This window comes from Tamandua tetradactyla, chromosome 6 (assembly GCF_023851605.1).
Source record: "Tamandua tetradactyla isolate mTamTet1 chromosome 6, mTamTet1.pri, whole genome shotgun sequence".
Lineage (NCBI taxonomy): Eukaryota > Metazoa > Chordata > Mammalia > Pilosa > Myrmecophagidae > Tamandua > Tamandua tetradactyla.
In genome coordinates this window covers 66,622,370-66,645,053 of record NC_135332.1, presented here as the reverse complement: position 1 = coordinate 66,645,053, position 22,684 = coordinate 66,622,370, and the positions used below count along the sequence as shown (strand labels likewise).

The 22,684-nt window shown below is 42.2% G+C and overlaps 1 protein-coding gene across 2 annotated transcripts in view; it reads right to left on the bottom strand.

Annotated features, from left to right (window-relative positions):
- The window catches only part of ARHGAP44 (Rho GTPase activating protein 44), a 207,445-nt gene extending 197,219 nt beyond the window's left edge, over positions 1-10,226 (bottom strand). For both annotated transcript variants that reach the window (XM_077166048.1, XM_077166049.1), the window contains exon 1: positions 10,080-10,226. In XM_077166048.1, coding sequence (XP_077022163.1) covers positions 10,080-10,132 — 53 coding nt within the window. In that variant the 5' untranslated portion in view covers positions 10,133-10,226. The remainder of the gene's footprint in view (positions 1-10,079) is intronic.
- Positions 10,227-22,684: the final 12,458 nt, after the last annotated feature.

Genomic DNA, 22,684 nt, shown 5'->3' with positions numbered 1-22,684 from the left:
TTCACCCTGGGAAAGCAAACCAAGGGGAAATAGTTGCTAAATGATTAGCAAAAGGAAATTAGTTGATTATAACAGAATATTACATAGCCTTGAAAAATTATATTGTAGATACATTGTTATTGACAGGAGATGAGTGCAAGCTATAATGTGAGGGGGAAAAGGCAGGTTACAAAGTAGTACATGCAGTATGGTCTCTCTTTTCTTTTTGTTTTAAGAATATATACACACTGATTCTCAACAAAATGCTAGCATCTGAATTCAACAGTATACTAAAAGAATTATACTCCACAACTAAGTGGGGTTTATCCCAGGTATGCAAGGTTGGTTCAACATAAGAAAATAAATTAATGTACTACACCACATTAACAGAATGAAGGAAAAAAAAACACACACATGATCATCTTAATTGCAACAGAAAAGGCATTTAACAAAATCCAGCACCCATTCTTGATAAAAATACTTAGAATACTAGGAATAGAAGGAAACTTTCTCAACATGATAAAGGTCATACATGAAAAGGCTTTCCCACTGAGACCAGGAGCAAGACAAGGATAACCACTGTCACCAATGTTATTCGACATTATACTGGACATTCTAGCCAGTGCAATTAGGCAAGAGAAACAAAAGCCATCCAAATCGAAAAGGAAGAAGTAAACTCTCTCTGTTTGCAGATGACAGGATTCATATATAGAAAATCCTGAGAAAACATACAACAAAACTCGTATGCCTAATAAATTAATTGACCGAAGTGATGGGGCACAAAATTAACACCCAAAATCAGGAAGGCTCCTAGACACTAATGAACAATCTGAAGAGGAAATCAAGAAAAAAAATTCCATTTACAACAGCAAATAGAATCAAATATCTAAGAGTAAATCTAAACAAGGATATAAAGGACTTTTATACACAGAAATTGCAAGACACTGCTAAAAGAAATCAAAGAAGACACAAATAAATGGAAGGACATACTGTGTTTATGGATTTCGGAAGACTAGGTATTGTAAAGACGCCAATTCTACCCAAAGCCATGCACAGATCAGCACAATCCCAATCAAAATTCCAAGTTTCCTTGAAGAAATGGAAAAGCCAATTATTAAATTCATATGGAAGGGTAAGGGGCCCCAAAGAGACAAAGCGATCTTAAAACAAAAGAATAAAGCTGGAGGACTTAAAACTTATTAGAAAAACCATAATAATCAAAATAGCATGGTACTGGCAAATGGACAGACAGGTAGACCAACAGACTGAAACTGAGAATTCAGATATCAACACCCACATTTATAACCAATCGAGTCTTTAAAATATTTTTATTGCAAAAACTTAACATACAAACATTCCATACATGGTGAACAATCAATGGCTTACAATATCATCACATAGTAGTATATTCATCACCATGATCGTTTTCTTGAACATTCGCATTACTCCAGAAAAAGAAATAAAAAAGAAAAAACTCTTATATACCATACCCCATACCCCTCCCTCTCACTGACCACTAGTATTTTCATCTACTTAATTTATTTTAACCTTTGTTCCCCCTATTATTTGTTTATTTTTTATCCATATTGTTTTACTCATCTCTCCATACCCTAGATAAAAGGAGTATCAGACACAAGGTTTTCACAATCACACAGTCATATTGTAAAAGCTGTATCATTATACAATCATCTTCAAGAAACAGGCTACTGGAACACAGCTCTACGGTTGTAGGCACTTCCCTTCAGCCACTCTAATACACCATAAATGAAAAAGGGTTATCTATATAGTACATGAGAAAAACCTCCAGGATAACCTCTAGACTGTTTGAAGTCTCTCATCCACTGAAACTTTATTTTGTCTCATATCTCTCTTACCCTTTTTGGTCAAGAAGCCTTTTTCAATCCCTAGATACTGGGTCCCAGCTCATCCCAGGATTTCTGTCCCCGTTGCCAGGGAGATTTACACCCCTGGGAGTCACGTCCCACGCAGGGAAGAAGGCAGTGAGTTCACTTGACGTGTCGGCTTAGAGACAGAGAGGCCGCATCCGAGCAATAAAAGATCACCAAATGATTTCTGACAAAGCAGCAAAGACCACTCAGTTAGGAAAGCATAGTCTTCAAAATGGTGTTGAGAAAACTGGATTGCCATATGCAAAAGAAAAACAGTAGGCCCCTACCTCATAGCATATACAAAAATCATCTCAAAATGGAATCAAAACCAAAACTAAGAGCCAGGACTATAAAACTCCTAGAAGAAACAGAGGGAAGCACCATCATAACCTTGTGTAGGTGATGGTTTCTTAGACTTTACACCCAAAACATGAGCAACAAGAAAAAAATTGATAGATGGGACCTACTCAAAATTTAAAACTTTTTTTGCACCTCAAAGGACTTTATCATGAAAGTAAAATGACAGTTTAGATAATAGGAGAAAGTATTTGGAAGCCACATATTCCACCAGGGTTTAATATCCAGAATATATAAAGAAATCGTTCAACTCAACAATAAAAAGGCAAGCAACTCAATTTAAAAATGGGTAAAAAACTCAATATACATTTCTCCAAAGAAGAAATACAAATGGCTAAAATGCACATAAAATGATGTTCAGCATCATTATCCATCAGGGAAATGCAAATCACACCCAAAAGGAAATACCATTTCATGCCCACTAGAATGGCTACTATTAATAAAAACAGAAAATTACATGTATTGGAGAAGATTGACAGAAGTAGGTACACTCATTCATTGTTAGTGGAAATGTAAACCAGTGCAGGAGCTGTGGACGCCAGTTTGGCAGTTTCTCATAAAGTATTGAACCCTATTTCTTGGCAACCCCACTTCTAGGTACACCCAATAGAACTGAAAGCAAGAACTCAAACATCTGCACACTGATATTCACAGCAACATTTTTCCACAAGAGCAGTAAGACGGAAGACACTCAAATGTCCATGAACTGATGAATGGATAAAGAAAATGTGGAATATACACCCTATGGAATATTATTCAGTCATAAAAAGGAAAGAAATTCGGATGCATGTGACAACATGATGTTGAGTGAAATAAGTCAGATCCAAAAAGGCACAGATTGTATGATATCTCTGATTTGAAATAATTAGAAAATGCAAACTCACAGAGTCAGACTCTAGATTATAGGTTACCAGGGGGTGAGGGGCTAGAAGGAGCACAGAATAGGGAGCTAAGGTTTAAAATGTACAGCATTTCTATTTGGGATGATGGAAATGCTTGGGTAATAGATGGTGGTGATGGTAGAACAACACTGAAAAAAATAGCACTGAATTATATATGTGGATGTGGTTAAAAGGGGAAATGTTGGTTATAAATATATGGTACCATAATACTTTTTTTAGTCCATAGAACTGCAAAACAGTGAACCCTAAGTTAAAGCATGGACTACAGTTAACAGGACAATTATTAAAAGGTGCTTTCATCAGTTGTAACAAACATACCACAGCAATGCAAAGGGTTAATAATAGGGTGGCGTGTGGGAATCCTAGTACCTTATGCATGATTTTTCTGTAAACTCACAGCTTCTTTAATAAGTACACACACACAAACACACACACACACCAATCGAAAACTTAGAACACTGAATGTGGGCTCCAGGTAATGAGATTATTGGTAACTTTATTTTTCTTTTTTATCCATCCAAAAGTGGGCGATTCTTCTACAGTAAATGAATATTATTCATGTAATAAGAAGTTAAAAAAAAGTAAATTGAATTCTGTGGGAAAATAAACATTTATTCTAAAAATAAACTCCGAAGCTGGAAAATGAAAGCAAAAACATCTGCTTCCTGGACAGAAAGGATGGTTTTAAATTGCAAGGCAGGCACAAGCTTCCCAAAGGCAGGGATTGCAGGTGACGCCTTCCTCGGACACCCTGTCCCCAAAGAGGAGACCTCTCTCTCCTGCCCTCACCCTCAAACCCCCTCTCTCTGACCTACAATTGACTGAAGTCAGAGCTCAAACACACTTTTCTGATTTGCCATCATTTCTGAAACAGCATTTGCAATAACCTGTGCTTGATTATTAAAATAAAGGGGAAGGTTAATCCCCTCCTAAAAAGTCTAACCATACATTAAACTGCCATTTTATTCAAGTGGCCACCCATTCACTTTTTCACGGTAGACCTGATCCCGAAGGGGCGGAGGGGAGGTTCCTATCACCTCATGGTGGAAAACGATGATCAACACATTAATAAATGTCTTCGGTGGAGGCAAAATGGGAGTAGAAGTCATGAACTGCTTTTCAAGAGAGTGGCTTCTTCGCCACGACTGCAGGTCTGGGAGCTCTGCAGGAGATGCAGGCAGCCTTACACTGCCTGTCACAGCAGCCCAGCAGAAGGCTGAAACCAGCAGACCTGCACAGAAAGAAGCTTGGAAGACAGGAGTGAAGAAGAGTCTCTCCAGATTTGCTAGCACGGTAGTTAGGACATTCTGTTATCTCCCACATAGATACACCATGGCAGGCGGTGAGGCTTGGGCTTCCAATAAGATTCTAATTAAAAATTCTGCTCTGAACTCTGACAAATGGGCACAGGGCTCCCCGGAGACCAGGTTGGGTCCTCTTTACCCAGTTCTGCTGAGCCAGTGGCTGGTCTGAGAGGTGTAACGTCACCGTCAGAGGGAGGGAACAAATGCGCTCCATCACACACTTGGAACCCATCTGACATTTTTCCTGTCGTCCCACCCATTCGATCCTGGCTCCTTAGGAGGCCCGCTGAAGGGCAGGTCAGTGTCCCAGAGAAACCTCCAAGGAGAAGCTTCCTACTGGCCTCAGCTGCTTCGGCCTGCAGTGCCAGGGCTCCTAAAGCAGCATCTAGCTGGGCACCCCTGGCTGAGGCATGGCCTGCTGCAGCTGAATCCTCAGAGCTGCCCAGGAGCACGATGCTCAGCAAAGCCAAGTGAGCAGCCTGGGAATGGAAAACAGGGCTCTGTTGACCAAACTTTATCTTCCACCCACCAAGCATGCAGCCTCTACAATTATATAATCCTCCGGACCCATCCAGCCTTCCTCTCTGTCTTCCCACTTCTTCCTTCCCTGCTGCCACAGCTCCCTGCCTACTCTCAGATACTCTGAACATGATCCGTGTTTTCACAGGAGCACGGAGCACAGCTATAGCCATCACTGGACAGTGGCTGTCGGAACACACTAAGAGTAGTACCTTAAACTTAGGTTGCCCAGTGTTTTACAGAAGACTGAATGGACAAGCAGAAAAAGAAAATGGTGACCGATGTCGTCAACCATTGGCTGAGCACTCTATAGGGCCAGACTCGCTTCAACCTCTAACCAACCCCTGACATGAGGGGCTATTGTGACCTCCATGGCAGGGGGCAGTCCTAGCATGGTCTGCTGCCTTTCCTTTGGGCTCAGGAGCAGCTGGGTCAGTACGTTCCTTCCCTATTGTCCTGAGCATATGCAAATGTCAGCTGATTCAGGTGAGCATGTTTTGTACATCTAGCTCTCACAGACACAATGGGGTACCTGTCTCTCACAGGGTGGGAGCAGGGTCCCTCCACTAGGTACACTCACGAGATGGGGGTACTGCATCTAGAGCATCCCCCTGTGATGGCCATGGATTGAGACACACAGCCTCTGGGGGACCGATGCCCACCAGTGAAGCTGACCTTGCTCTGTCTCTTCTCTGTCTCAACTCTTTCCATCAGAGTTGAGTCCTGCTTTGGCCAGTGACCCCAACACCTGTGTTGGAGTGGGTTGGCATCTCTTTAGGGGTCTCTTCTGACTGACAACCCCGTCTGTGCAGATTGGGAAAAAAAAAGAGTCTTCCTCACCAGATTAAAGCTCCCCATTATACTTCCATTTTCGCATTCAATTAGCAAGTCTTCTGGTTCTAAATTTTATTTCAGGACTTTGTTGCAACCAAGTCAAACAAAATGCCACTTTCAAGAAAAAATACGCTATGTCCTTCAGGGTTCTTCTCACTGGAACAACTACTAGGCTTCTGGAAGATGAAAAAATACAAATAAGGGACCATAAATCAGGGCTGAACTAAATCCTCCCCTCAGTCTTGCTCTATCACTGAGCTAGTTCAGCTGCATCTGACCCTTCTAAATGCTCACTCCCATCACAAAATTGAGGCCCTGTGCCAGGAGTTTCTACCATCTTTGTACTACTTTCCATGACACACAGATATGTTGTTCATTTATTCATTCAGTTGTCAAGGAATTTCAGAGAACTCCCTATAAGCCAAGTTTTGAAGCAGTCGTTTCTGCCCCAAGGAATTTAAAGTCTAGTGGGGGAGAGAATCATGGAGACATAAAATAACAATACAAGTATGGCATGTCTTTGGAATGTAAAACTCTAAGATAATAGGGATTCTGTTTGCTTTGCCCTGCAGTATCTCTCCAACCGGTGCCTGGTACACAACAGCCTTCCAACAAATATTCACTGAATGAATGAATGAGTGAATGAATGCCATAATGTCTACTACCCAACAGTAATCATAACAGCCACTCATAGATTCTTGTACTACCATTTATTAAGTATCTACTAATGCCAAGCATTTTTCAGAGTTAATTGCATGCAACCACTGCACAACTGCCAGGTCACCATAGTGTGCGATCCACACTACTGCTATCTTTTTTTTTTTTTTTTTTTGCATAGGCAGGCACCGGGAATTGAACCCAGTCTCCGCCATGGCAGGCGAGAATTCTGCTTGCTGAGCCACCGTCACACCGCCCCACATTACTGTCATTTTGCACATGAGAAAACTAATCTGCAGAGAGGTCAGTTCAAGGTCCTATAGTCAGGAAGACACAAACCACATCTGTCCATCTCCAGAGCCTGTCCTTCTAACCATCAGGTGTGCAGTGACCCAGTCTTGAAGGGTGAGGGACAGCTTCCCAAAGGATGGATGGCAGTGAAGGGACAGGAAAACGGAAGGCTCAAAGGAGAAGGGACATGGACAAGGCTGGATAAGCAGGTAGATAAAGCCCAAGAGAAAACCTTTCCCAGTTAAACGCAATGGGTGTGATAAACCCTTGCACTGTCACCAGTTCCCTCTTGCCTCCTCGGTTGTGAACATTTAAAGGGAAAAATGCAGGTAACCCCACACAATAAGTGTGAGTATGGCAATTTCTACATTGTCAAAATGCTTGATCCAATCCCTAACATTTTTATATTCCAAAGAACTCCAGAACGTGCAACTTATGGAAGGCACCAGGAGAAGAGCTGTGGGGATGCCAAATGAACAACTCAGAAAGCCCAGTTCCAGCACTTCTTCAGAGAGAGAGGGAAGCCACCACTTCAAAACCATGCAAAGGATCAAAATCAAGTGGCTTTTGCTAAAGTGCCTCCATATATTCCAAACATCTAAATTCCAAGCACAAATCCAATCCTAGGTGTTTCTATTGATCGAAGAAATTAAGAAAGTTTTAGCCTCTTTAACCTATTATACCTAGGACCATGACTTACTACATTCTCATTAAGAAAGTAAATGCTGTTCCTTTTATTTTGCCTCTTGAATGCGAAAGAAAACTATTAATCTTGCCAATTTACATTCATGAGGCACCAGTTGTCTACAAGGCAAACTGCACTGTCTAGGCTGAGCACCCAACAGCAACTAATACATCCTATCGAGGGGAGAAGGACAAAAGTAAAAAACAACAAAATAAGTAAAGAAGAGCATTTTTGGAGAGTGCTAAGTGCTATGACAAAAATAAATGGACAATGATGAGCTAGAAAGCAACTGGGGGAAGGCTTCTTGGGGGAGGTGACATTGAGCTAAGAAAATGACAGGGAAGAGGCCCATGGGAAAAGCACATCCTCAGCCAAGGAGGGAAAAGAGCAAGAACAAGAAGCTCGAAGATGGAAATGAGTTTGGTGCGTTTGGGGCAAGGAAGCTATTGTAGCTGGAGCACAGTGGATGAAGACAGGATGGAAGAGAATGAATCGGGCATGGTGCTGAAGAATTTGGGACAGTAAATGCAATGAGATGCCACTGGAGGCTTTTTAATAAGCAGTAGGGTGGCATGACCCAATTTATGCTTTAATAGGTTCATCCTGGATTTCATCAAAAAGGACAGAGGCTGGCTCCATTCCACTTTGTGCATGGCACAATGGGTGCCATCTGATAAAGAAGCAGGATCCGTCCCAACCCCAAAATCCGCTGGAGTCCCAAAAAGCAACTGGAAGGTACCTTTTGGTGATCAGCTTCTTGGACATCCAAGAAGGCACTCTCGGTAAGTAAGATCACTTGCTCTGAAACCTGACTTTCCTCAACCTTTTTCATTCCCCCTTTAGTTTGGAGTGAAAAATAAGGGATTCCCAAAGCTCACAAATCTTAACACTTCACAAGACCTAAAAAGGAACAGGAGAGTTGCGTTCCAAGGGAGATCATGCAGGAAGCATGAACACTGCCATCCTGGCGTCAAAATGAAACCCCAAAACCGAGTGAAACAAGTAAACCATGTCTATTAGCAGGGGCCCCCTGGTTACTTGGTTGGTCTTCCATGATGACTGATACCAGCTGAAGGTAAGACATTAAAGACAGCTCAGCTTGACTGTCAACTGCTATCAAACAACGGAGACCAGGAAAAGACTATTTCAGCACCCAAGATATCCGAAGGCAGCCCACATGAGGCTATATTTGCCACAAGACCCTGCCAGAATCGCGGCTAAACTGATTCTGCTATTCATAAATTCTCCCTCATGTTAAAGCACATGTATTTGGGAAGGAGAAATGAATCCAACTCAATTTTAGACCTTGTTACATGGAAACCAACTGGAATCCCTGGAAGCACTAGATACCACTGCATCCCCTGGCCTCAAATGCCCACTGTATCTAGGGCAGGTGGGAGTTTAGATGTCCCTTATCCCCCAAGGCTGTCCCCACCCCCACCCTACCAGGTTGCCAGTTCAGGCTCCGCTTCCCACCCAAGAAAGGTATTCGGTTTCTTGATAAACCTAGTGAGAGCCCTAGATGTGTTGAGTTAGCACTTGAATTGCACCCAAAGCTGGGTACTTTGCTTTCTAATTGCCTTTCAATTGCACACCTGAATTCCTTTAACACAGCAACCGTGGAAATCCCACCCCCCGCCCCACCCCGGGGAAGGACTGAAATGGAAGGGATGAAAAATCCCTTCCACCTAACAATCTTGTCTTCAGATTATGTCTAGCTCTGGAAGAGGCCCACCAGCGTCCTTATGTAACATTAATACATATTGGCACCCCGCAGGGCGGCGCCGAGCGATACTAGCCCAGACGTAGACCATTTTCACCGAGATGACAGCAGGCGGGGTCTTGTGGGTTCCAGGGAACTGGGTCTTCCCGACGGTGGGGCCTCTGTCCCCCTCCCCTACCTTGGAGGGGCTCCTCTGCTTATCGCATCTTCCAGAGAGTTGGGCCTCCCATTCCGCAGCCTTCCTCTCCCATTCCAATGCAACCTCCCTCCCTCCACGGAAATCAGTCTTTGGACCAAGCCGCCAGCAGCGCCATTCCACTAGCACCTTTCCTGCTCCCCGCCCCCACTCCAGATCCTCTCCCCACTAGCAAACGCCTTAAGAAACCGGGCCAGGAAAAGTGATCCAGAATCTCGTACAGCCATAGTCCCTGAAAAGAAACACGGCAGGAGGGGCAGGCTGAGCAGTGCCAAACCGACCAGGCCCAATACTTCCCCCGGACCCCGGAGAAGCCCTGAACTCGGCGCAGGGGAGGAATCTTGGGAGACTGACTGCAGCTCCGCGCCCTCCAGCTCAATCAGAGCAAAACACCTGTTTCCAGGAAGCTACGCGGCCGCAGGGAAAAGGGAGTCCCGGGGAAAGGCAGGGAGGACGAAGTGAAGGGGCAGCTAGGGACGCAGGTAAAGGATGCGTCACACTTTGCGCTTGGCAACCGGAGCCCCGGAGCAGCGGGCAGCCAACGAGAAGGGCTCCAGGGTCTGGGAAGTTCAAAGAGGAGGGGTCGCGACTGTAAGCGGCGTCCAGAAGGAGACCGTTCGGGGGAAGGGACGCTGCGAGAGGAAGGGAGGGAAGGAGGAAGGGCAGGCTCCATCACCTGCGCGCCTCAGTGGCTGCAGCCCCGCGGGCGCGCCCCGGCCCCCGGCTGCCCGCAGGTCACCTACCTGCCCACCGTCTGGTTAGCCAGCTGGCGCATGCGATTGAACTGCTTCTTCATCGTGGCCCCGCTGCCGCGCTAGCCCGGGAGCTGGGGGAGGACGGAGCAGCCCGGAGCCCGCCGCAGGTTACATGGCTCCCGCGCGGGAGCCTCCGGGGCGGCGACGGCGGCGGCGGCGGCACTGCGGAGCCTCGGGGAGCCGCCTGGCCCGCGCGCGCCTCGCTCCCCAGGGCACCACCGCCTACTCCTCCTCCCGCGGCGGCGCCTCCTGCTGCATCCTCCTCACGCGCGCGGCGGCGCCCTCATGGCCCTGCCCGCGGCTGCTGTCGGCCCGGCGGGCTCCGCTCCAGCTGCCCGCCCGCGGGTCGGGTCCGGCGCGGGGGACCGGGGAGTCTCCGCAGGCTGGCTGGCTGGCTGGCTGGCTGGCCCGCGGGCTGGGTGGTCCCCGCTGCGCCTGTGCGGACCGCGCCGAGAATTCTGGGACTTGTAGTTTCGCGCCCTGGTGCCCACCTCGCCTCTGCTCAAAGTTTGCAAGGAAGGCTGAGTACCGAGGTGGGAGAAGCCGGCGTTCGTCCTCCCCGGTCTTTACGCTTGAGCACGTTTTCCTGTTTTTAAATACACAAAGTAGAACCCAGAGTACGACAACAACAAATAAAGAGTATTTGTTTCCCGCTTTGTGTTAACTGGAAGCATTGCTGTTCTAAATTCATAAAAGGGAAGTTTGTGCAAGCAGGAATGTGGCTCCTAACTCAATATTAATCGGGTATAAGGTCGCCTGGTTAATGTTGGGATGCAGAATTAAGGTTGGGGCACAGAGGCTGAAAGGAGAATTTGAACCAGGCGCAGCATGCATCACAAAAGCCTGATCCTTAATTTGCACCAAACTCAACAGGTAACCAGAAGCCAGCATGGAGGAAGGATAGAAAGATAATGGCACCGTGTCTAAGGGCCCAATCTGAATGGGACACGTTTCTTGTATGGCTGAGATTCCAGTCGCCTAATCATTCCCTTTTTTTCCTCCCCATCCGCTCTACCCTCCCTCCGGGGCAAAAGATGTAACTGGTTTTAGGGTGTCCTACAAAACAGCATGCCATCAGCATCAGATGATTCCTGAAAAGGAGGTGTGGCCATCTCCAGACTCTATTCCTAGGAAAAGATGGGTGATTACAGTTAAGTTTGATCATTATGTATCAAGTAAGAGCAGTATGGTTGGGTGGTAAGGACTTTGGATCAGATATATGAGTTCATATACTGGAATTCCACATACCAACTTTGTAATCCTAGGGGTATTGCTTAACCTCTGTAAGCCTCAGTTTCCTCATGTCTGAGAGAAAAATAACACTGCCTGTAAGAGAGCAAGGGTAAATTTGTTAAATTATCAGTAATTAAATTACAATTCCTATGCAGTACATTCTGTCATATTCATTTACTGCAAATATGATCATAGCTAACATAATAGAAAAAAATATCCTATTCCTACAACAGAATTACCAACCTGATAAAGGAAAGGACTTTTTAAAATATGGGATTTTTGCATATGTTGACTAGAGTTGCAAGGTGTCTTAAATATGGTTCTAAGTATCTCATTTGGCCATCTGATCAAAGATGGTTTGAGGCATGTCTTGGCTGACTGAACAAGAAATCTTTAATTAATTGTGAATTTAGCCTCTGCTTATTAGGTCAGGCAGCAGCTCTGACCAATTAATAATGGAAGGCATTCTTTGCGTTTATCCAACTGTGCTATTCCTGTAAGGTCAATATAATTTTTATACAAACTAACATTAGTTCCATTTTGAGATATTTAGAGAAACAAGGCATAGTGTGGCTTTTATATAACTCAGAGTGCGATGTCAAGGGCATTATATGTCATCTCGCAACACCATCTCTGGTAACTTCCAGAACACAACTGACCGATAGAGTAGCCAATATGACAACATGAAATAAAAGTCAAAATTTAGTTCCTTAGTTACCCAAGCCACGTTTTAAATGCCTAATAGCCACGTGTGGCTAGGTGCTACTATATTGAACAGCACAGATAAACAACATTCATCTCATCTCAGTTCTAGGAGTCAGCACTGGTTCTGCAGAGTTCTGCCTTCCATCCCAAGATTTCCCAGTTCTAAAAGGGTGTCTGCTGCTTCTCCACAGAAAACAGCTTACCCTGCTAGAGGGTAGTACAATAATATTGTATATATTGACTGATGTGTTTCCCCACATATTTCCTGTTATCCTATGAGCTTTTTCTCCTTTCAGGAAGCAGCCAGTGCTTCCTGCCTGAGGGAAGGGATGACAGTGCAGAAAAAAAAGAGAAAGGGTGTCAAGTCTACTCTTTTGATCTTCAAACTGGGCTTCAGGGAACACATGGCAGAGAATAGAGTTTGAAAAGAAAAGGATTTTGTGTTTTAAGAACATGGGTTTATAAATAGTGGGGATTGTGAAGAATGCACTATCCTGCCTAGACTAGATAAAAGAGCCCCCTACCTGGGAATGGAGGATGGGGGTTAATATGCTGGTAGCCAAATGAGCAGAGGGGAGGGAGTAGATGATGCATCTGTAGATTTCTCCTTGTTCAAAAATTTCACTGCCTATGCCTATGGGAAGGGGTTATCCTTCACCTTTCCGTTGAAGTCATGACTGGTTGTGTGATTTTCTTTGGCAGGAAAACGAAATGTGCAGAGAAGTGACTTATCTCACTTCTGAGCAGACATTTTAAGTCATCTCATGATCTTGCCACCTTTTTTTCACTCTACCCTGAGACCAGCAAAGAACCAGTTCCTGGCTGCAATGGAGCATAGTTACAACTGTCCAGCTGGGGTGAGAAATATACCTTCATCATTTTAAAGCAGAGACACGGGGGGTTGTTTCTGCAAAATAACTTAGCCTAAGCTGACGACTTCAGTATCTCTGGGAAAGGGGTTTGCTCCTTGTTCCTTCCTATGGTTAAACCTAGACTGGGGCAGGCAAGGTGGAGGTAGAGATGTCATATGGCTTTAAATGAAGACGACAAGTGGCAAAGCTCACAGAGATCCTCCATCCTCCAAGGCACAGGAGAAATAAGGAAGTCTTCATCAAGTCCCCTGGGACAGCCTCAGCGTTCTCTATACCCAGCCTTGTGCAAGGATATGTTGCACGTGTGGAACTGTGATCCTTAATTTTATGTGTCAGCTTAGCTAGTTGTTAAGTTGTTTGATCAAACACAAGTCTACCTGTTGCTGGAAAGCTATTTTCTCAGAAGAGTTAGCAACCTACAGTGAGTTGACTTTCAGTGCAGGCAATTACCATTGATCATCCAAACAGTTGGAGACCTTCAGACCAAGAAGTATGGTTTGCAGACAAAGAAGATCTACCTCAAGGCTGCACCATTCTACTCCTCTCTAAGTTTCCAACCGGCTAGACTTCTCTATGGATTTCAATATCATTCTTCCTGGGATATCCAGACTGCCAGCCTGCTCTACAGATTTCAGATTTGCCAGCCCCCACAACTGTATGAGCCAATTCCTTAAAATAGGTAAGAAGATACACACACATATATAATAAGTATATGTAATCTTCTGTTGGTTCTGTATCTCTGGAGGATTCTTCTGATACAGAGAAGGTTTTATGAAAGTACCCAAAAAAGCTAGGCATGAAAACTGTTAGACTCAAAGATGAAAGGAGGGCAAGATATGGAATGAAGATGCCTTGAATTGCCTGAAATTTAATTTTTGCCACCTAGAAGAGTAAAGCTAAAATAGAAATTAGTTCATTTATAAAGGAAAAAAAAAAAGTAAATTTCGTTTCTTGAATATGTGATTCTGACCTGTGGAAGGATGACCTTTCCCTGCCCCTGCTGACCTTAAGTTGGGCCACATGACTGCTTTAAGCAACAAAATATAGGCTTCCTACCTGCTTCAAGTACTGTTTTTCTAAGACATGTTTCTACAGAAATTTTGTATCCCATGAGGAACCCCTGTATGAGAATGGTTTTAACATCTTCATTGGGGTACAAACATTCTCTAGACTGCCCTATGGAACATGGCAGCCACAAGCTACCTGTGGTTATTTAAATCTAATTTCAAATTGATTAAAGTAAAAGAAAATTAAAAATTCCACTCCTAAGTTGCACTGTCCACATTTCCAGTGCCCAATGACCACATGTGACCAAGCCTACCATATTGGACAGGGAAAAATAGACATTCTGCCATCACAGAAAGTTCTTTTGAATAGTCGTAGTCTAGAGGAGACAATTCAGAATAGAGGGTCCAGCAGAAGCCAGAAAACAGATCAGAATGTCCTAAGCTCAGTATCATATGGCCAGTAATTTTACTTGACTTCTCCAGGCTATTGTTCCCTTATGTACTGTGGCGTATTTCTCAGGGACTGGAGCCTAGCCAAACTTTAAATTTTTTAATGTTTCTCTCCCTCTCTAGGTTCACTCTCTGCCCCCCATATCTGTAACCTAGCTCACTGTTCCCCCCTTCCCCCTCTTGTCGTAGACCGCCCATTTCCATAGCCCACCACAAAACAACAGGCCTTCCTGTTATTCTCTATACTTCCCTATCCCCGAAACATACCCTTCTGCCTAGCAACTGCCGCTAAGCTTGTGTGAGTGGCTGCCTCCTCTTGACGTATGAGCCCTTAACCCCGCCTCTCCCCCGAGTGTACTTAAGCCCAGCGCTCCCTCAGCCCCGGGTCTTCGCGGGGTCGTCGTGCAGCCTGCACGTTGTCCCATGTCCCACCTCTCGGGTTCCCCGGGTGACCCATCCCGGCTGTAACAATAAAAACTTAAACCCACATTCGGCCTCTGTGAGGACATCATTCGCGTGACCGCCGGCAGGGGATAGGCGCCGGCTTCAGCTTACCCAGGTTAATTCCCTGCGAGCTCGCCCCAAACCCACCCAGTGTACCGGTCGCGCGGCCCAGCTAAAGCTATCAGCGGCATGTACTAAATGGGGTTTAAGTGCTAAGTTTTGGGGAGTCAACTAACTGACCAGTTTATTTGCTCAGCAAATTGCTTTGACCCAGATATGCCTAAGCATTATAGGATTTAATATGTCCAATTTGACATTCAGTTCCAGAAAACAGTTGAAGGAAAGAGCTATTTATTTTTTCTGATTCCTGTGCCTTTATTCTCACAGGCATCAACTCATAAGATTAGAGCATTTCTGTCTGTCTAAGGCATCTTTTAAAAGGGATAGTGTTTGTTCCCATAACTGAGTATTATAGATTGCATTATCAGCCACAATCTTTGAGCCTTCCCTCTGCCATGGCCTTGGGCACAGAGTGGGCAGAATGTACCTCTGTACCTCCTAATGTTGGGATTGACCATGAGACTTGCTTTGGCCATTGGTGAGCGGGTGGAAGTGACATGTACCAGCTCCCAGCTGGACCAGAAGAAGATCTGTGCATTTTGCTCTTGTCCTCTTGCAACTCTGCCATCACCATAAGAACTTCTCCCAGGCCTCTCATTTGGCTTCAGAATGAACCCATGTGGAACAGGCCTGATAACATTTTCAACGAGTGAGAAGGCATGTCCACCCAGATGCAGAGCTCGATGCAGAGCTGACCAGCTGTGCTCAGTGAACCTCCAGGCAAACTGCAGAACACATGAGTGAGTTTTGGAGTGGCTTGTTGCACAGCAGAAGTTAGTGGATTCTAGAGCTCTTGTATGTTGTTTTTGGTGGTAATGAGAAAGGGCACAGCTGTTGTGGAAAACAGGTTGGTGGCTCTTCAAAAAATTAAAACATAGAATTACCCTATGACCTAGACATTCCATTCTCAGGTATATACATCAAAGAATTGAAAGCAAGGATAAATACTTGTACACCGATGTTCACAGCAGCATATTCACCGTAGCCAAAGGTGGCAGCAACACAAGTGTCTATCAACAGATGAATGGAGAAACAAAGTGTGGTGCATCCATACCATGGAATAGTATACAGACATAGAAAGGAATGATAGATATGGATGAACCTTGAAATCGTTATTTTGTGTGAAAGGAGCTATAAACAAAAGCATGTATATTGAATAATTCCCCTTATTAGAGGTATCTAGAATAAGCAAATTCATAGAGACAGAAATAGATTCAAGTTTACCAGGGGCCGTGAGAGAAGAACGGGGAATTAGTTCTTAAGTCCAGAGTTTGTGCTTGGGGTGTTGAAGGAATCTTGGTGATGAGTGGTGGTGATGGTAGCGTAACATTGTGAATGAAATTAATACAATGACATGCACACTTAAAAATGGTTAAAGTTGGCAATTTTGTGTTTTATATATTTTTAAAAATTTTAAAAAGGTAAGTAATGGATTCATTAGCAAGGCTGAACTGTGCTAGAGATTTATGGAATCCATCATGAACTATTTATATGACTTTGGAATGATCCAGAGCCATATGACCTGCCCAGAGCAGAAGGGACTCTGCCCCCACCTCGTATAGCTGTGCCCTCCAGTATATTTCTCTCTCCTGGCACATCTTCTCACTTCTTAGGTCCCTATCTGTAGCTACGCATATGCCATCTAAATGAGAAGGAGAATTGAGAAACAGTCCCAATAATAAAATCCAAGATGCGATTTTGTCTCAGTTATTTAGATCAGTCCTACATCAGTGTCTCCAAAGAAACAGAACCAACAGGATATGTGTATATATGTGTACTAAATACATATACACATGCATGGACACATCTACATGTACATATGTAGAGAGAGATTTATTTTAAGGAATTGGTTCACGTGATTGTGGAGAGTAGCAAGTCTGAGATTTGTAGGGCAGGTTGGCATTTTGAGGACTCGATGTTGGGGTTTTGACACAGAATTTTTTCTCTCTGGAACCTCTGGTTCTTGCTCTTAAAGCCCAACTTATTGGAAAAGCCTCATCCACATGATCAAGGGTAATCTCCTTTATTTAAATCCATTGACTGTAGAGGCTACAAAACGCCTCCACAGCAACCTCTAGGTCAGTGTTTGACCCAACAACTGGATACCAGAATCTAGTCAACTTCACATGTAAAATTAACCATCACAGGCCCCAAGTTTAAATACCAATATTTTTTTTTTAGCATTCGGTGTATGCCAACACCTATTCTAAGTTGCTCACATGTGTTATCACTCATTTACTCATTTTTTGTGTTTTTTTTTTAACATGGGCAGGCACCAAAAATTGAACCTGGGTCTCCAGCATGACAGACAAGAATTCTGCCACTGAGCCACCATTGCACTGCCCTCATTTATTCTTCATAGCGGATGTTAAGCTATGAAGCAGATAATTATCACTCTCATTTCACAAACGAGAAAATTGAAGACATTGATCAACTTGCCCAAGGTCACACAGAGGTTAAGCAATGGAATGGGGATGCAGTCCTGGCGATCTGGCTTCAGGCCTTCCATTCACCCACGGAACCAGGTTGGTCAGCCCTGTGGTCAGCTGCAGAGGACAGGCCCACCCAAAGGGAGAACCTACTCTTGAGTCCTTGCTGCTTGTTGTGCAGGAAAGCTAGCCCATTGGGCCTGAGGATATCATTTGAGAACTGTAGTTGGCCTCTGTTACCTAACTGAAACAATTAGAAGGGTATTCTTTCTTGGAAAATGAACTCAACCAAAGAAATTAGAAAATGAGCAGAGATTTTAAAAGTTATTGATAAATTAAAGTTAGGACTTATTTTAAAAGACAGATAACATGAGTATGTCTAAAGAGAGGAAAAAAAGAAGAAAACCCAAAATACAAATTTTAGGAAACAGAAGGACTTAATCGCAGATGCAAAAATACTTTTGCAGTACCATGTGAATTTATTTTAAAATAAGCTCTTTATTCACTAGAAAAATGTAAATTGTTACAGGTGTTTCAAAAACAGGTAGAAAGCACGAGTAGACCTACAACACTGAAGAAATTGGAAATGTTGTCAAAGAACAACACCTCCAAAGGTACTGGTTTTAGGGGACTGTCTTTCTAATTTTCGAATTTAAATTTCTATGTTACTTAAAGTGTTCCAAAGCATGGAAAAATAATAAAAGAATTCTAATTCATTTTATGAAGTTGGCCTAACCTTGCTACTCAGCCCTGAAAAAGACAGCACAAAACAAGGAAATGACAAATTAATATCAGTTACAAGAATAGAAATACAAATTATAAAGAAAATATGTAAATAAAATTTAACAGTATATGTGTTTATATATAAATGTGCGTATATTTTAATGGTGTTTATTATAGAAAACTTTGGAAATTTCAGCCAAGTTAAAACATCAGAATCACCCATCTTCTTGCCAACTAAGACAATATCATGCATTTATAAATATACGTTTTTAATAGGATCACAATGTTGTTGGGTTGCTATGAGATTTCCCATCTTCTGCTATTTTAAGTATCTCTATGATTAACGTCTTGATGGCTAAAACTTCCCACATATATTTAATTATTTCTTTAAGATCAAATTAAAGAATTTGAATCTCTGCATCAAAACATACGTTTTTAAACATTTATTTTTTTTCACATGGGCAGGCACCGGGAAGCAAGCCAGGTCTCCAGCATGGCAGGCAAGAACCCTGCCAGTGAGCCACCGTGGCCCGCCCTCTGAGCTTTTTATATGTATTAAAAATTATCATCTAGATTAAAAAGTGAACTATTTTGCAGAGTCACCTATGGTGCATAAATATTCCATTTTCCCCATATCCTCACCTATACTGAGTACTAGCACTTTTAACAATCCTGCCAGATGAATAAATGAGAAATAGCATTATAGCATTGTTTTAATTTACTTTTTTCCTCACATTAAATATTTTCCCATATATATTTCTTCTTTGGTTAATTACTTCTTCATGACCTCAGCCCATTTTTCTCTTGTGGGGTTCCACATTGATTTTCAAAAGCTCTTTAGTTTTATTAATTAAATTAATGTGTAGCTCATGGTAAATGTTTTCCCTAGTTTGACCTTTCCTTTTTAACATCTCTAAGGTCAATTTTTGTCTTTCAGAAATTTTACCTTTTTAATATGGTCAAATCCCTCAATCTTTCTTTTATATTTATGCCTTTGGTTTAATGCTTATAAAGCCTCCCCTATCTCCAAAAGATAGAAGTGTTCAAGTTTATTTTCACCTAGATCACTTATGTGTTAACTTCCTTTATTTATAGTCAATTTTAGATTGAACTTCTGGAACCAAAATGTTATCCAAAGCCAGTAGTTTTGACTCATTTTTTCCTCCAGTATTATGTCGAAATAACTTCTCAAATATAATACAGCAATACTATGTTGCTCATGGCAATTAGAGAAAGAACCCACCACCCCTTTTGGCAGGACTGATTTCTGAGTGAGGGTAGAGACTGACCAGGCAGAATTTACTGTGTGTGGTAATCCTGTGGGGATTTAAATAGAGACATATACCAGCTTTAAACTCTCTCCAAAACGTCTCAATCACCGACTCTGGACTAACTAAACCTCTCTATGCAAGACTGAGAAGACAGAGAAAAAACATGCAACAGTTCAATATAAAAGTAAAGATGATGATGATGAAAACAATGACAAAACAAATAATAATAATAAACCATATAACCAGCTGCTACATATGTACTATCAGCTACATATAGCTAATTATTACTACTATTTAAATGGTTTATCCTATTTAATCCTTAATAAAAGAACTTTTGGACGAAGTTTTATTATCCCTAAGAAATTCCAATAAACTGAAAAGAAGAATAAATTTTTTTTTTAATTCCAATAAACCAAAGCTTGAGGGTTTAGGTGGCTGCCCAAGGGCTCACAAAATTCAAGTGTCAGAGCTGAGATTCAAACCCAGATATTTCTAGTTCAAATGCTGGTGCTTTTATATACAGTGTTATAAGTTTTTACTCCTAGAACTGGGAGACTAGTCTGAGAATTCTGAGAAAATGGCCCCCAGTGAAAAAGTTATGCAGGAAGTAAAGGGCATTTATTTTTTTAATTCTAATTTGTATTCTCAGTGAGAATTGAGAGAACAATATTTTAATATAACAGGAGCCAGTAGCCTTGAAAAAGAGCCATTTAAATAAGAAAGACTTCTTAGATAAGAAATGCATGCTTTTCGAACTAAAGAAACTCCAGTAGATGCAGGAAATAGCAGATTTGGCACTGCCCAAAATGGAATTAGTGCATTAGAAAACAGACTGGAAGAAAATGCTCAAAATTCAGAGGATGAAAAAAGGTGATGCAATAAAAGTATGAGGGAAAGGAAGAGACCTCAATTCTATTTCAGAACTGTCAAAAATGTGCAAAAGCACATCCAAACCAGATGATGAAGAAATGAGCATAAAAATAATAGAAAAACAGTTTACAGAGCTGAGCTTAGTCAAAATTAAGAGAATTCACCAATGCCACATAATTATTTTGAAGGAAAATAAAAAACACACCTAACCCTATCTTGGTAAAACTTCTGAATTTCAAAAGTAAGTTAAAATGTACATAAGTGCATTTGTTTCTGAAGAAATGAGAAGCAGATTTATGTATGTTTCACATCTATAACACTCAATGTAATAGAATTTGGAGAAATATTTATAGGACTCCTGTGGAAATGGTTTGTAACTCAAGTGCAACTTAAAAGTTCTCTATCTGGCTTACCTATTTTTCACAGCCAAAGGCAAAAGAAAGTCATTTTTAGATGTATAATGACTGGAAAAGTTTATCAACCACTTGTTATTTCAGAAATAAAATTACTCCAGAAAGTATTCTGTCCAAAAGAAATAAAAATCAAAATAAAGAACAAGAAAGAAAATTCTCTTCCTGACCTTGGGCTAAGCAATGATTTCTTATAGAAGATACAGAAAACTTTAACCCTAAAGGAAATATTGATAAAATAGACTACCTAAAAATTAAGGACTTTGTTTCCTCAGATGACACCATTAGAAAATAAAAAGCAAAGCTTCAGAATGGGAGGAGCTATCTGCAATACATACAACCATCTAAGGATTCAAATCCAGGATATATCTTATAAATCAATAGGAGAAAGATAGAAAACCCAAAAGAAAAGTGGGTAAGACATTGCAACAGGTGCCTTACTATAGAAACTTCCAAAAGGCAAAAGAACATATGAAAAGTTGCTTAATCTCTTTAGTCATTCAGTATATGTCAGTTGACCTTGCAATGAAATAGCACTGACCACACCCTGAAATAGCTGCAATTGAAAAAGACTGGCAATGCTAAGTTTTGGGAAAGATGCAGGGCAACAGAACGCTCACAGCTTGTTGGTGAGAGGGCAAATCAGTACAAGCACTTTTGCAGTGTCTACTAAAGCTAGCAGTATACCTATCCTATATGCCAGCAACTTCACATGTTCAACAGAAATGTATACTTTTTTGCAACAAAAGTCACATGATAGAATGCTTGTATCAACAATAATTGAAATATTTCAAATCAGAAACAATTGAAATGTCCAACAGGAGAGTGAATAAATCCATCATGGTACATTCATACAATGGAATATTATACACCAAAGAAAATGGATGCTGGCTAGCTGGATCCAACAATATGGATGAAAACATGAATGAAGTGCCTCCTTTCTCTCTCTCTCTCTCTCTCTCTCTCTCTCTCTCTCTCTCTCTCTCTCTCTCTCACACACACACACACACACACACACACACAAGACTGAGCACTAAAAGCCAGATTTTAAAGAGCACACACTGTATGATTTCATTTATGTAAAGTTCAAAAACAGGCAAAGTAATGGATGGTAATAGACATCAGAATAGTGGTTATCTGTGTGTATAGGGGTTGGGGGGTGGGTAGAGGCAGTAGGGCCTGGCGCACCCAGGGACTTCTAGAGAGCTGATTATAGAAATATCCTTTTTCATGATCTAAGTGGTGGCTCCACTTAGGATATTCATTCGGCTAAAATTCCTCAAGCGCTGTACCTACGATGAATGCACTTGGGTGGGCATGGTCTTTCCTGTGATTTCAGTGGTCATTTGTGTCCTGACAGCTTGCCACTCTGCACTCCACCCGACTCCTCTAGGGAATACGCTTGGCTAGTGTTTCCCATCGGCACTAAAAACTCAACACCTGAATTCATCAGCTTCATTTTTCCCATTAAATAACTGTTCCTCATCCTGGGTCTTCTGCTTCTGTGAATGACACTAACATACACCCAGCATCCAACTCTCTCCCCCTGGCACATCAGAAGCTTCTCTTCCCTTCACCATCCATATCCATTGATCATGTCCTGCTCTTTCCATCCTATCAGCAAGCTTCAAATCTACCTTCATCTCTCCATTCCTACCACCACTTCCTTAGCAGAGACCATTACTTGTCTCTCGGTTGGTTTAATTGCAAGAGACTCTTTTTCTAACTTCTCATTTTGAAATATTTCAAGCTTACAGGACCATTGATAAATCCAATATACCCTCTGCCAGATACCCACATCCACCAACTTTTAACATTTTTCCACATTTGCTGTATCATTCTTTTTATTCCTCCATCTATGTATCCATTCACGTATCCATCCATCTGTGATTTATCTTTTTAAATAAATCATCATCTCTCTCTCTATATCCAGTCATCTTCTAAGCATTTTGAGTAGATTGTATACATTATACTTCTTGAACACCTAATAATTCCATGTATATTTCCTAAGAACAAGGATATTCATTTATGTAATCATTTTAAGAGTGGTTACAAAGTT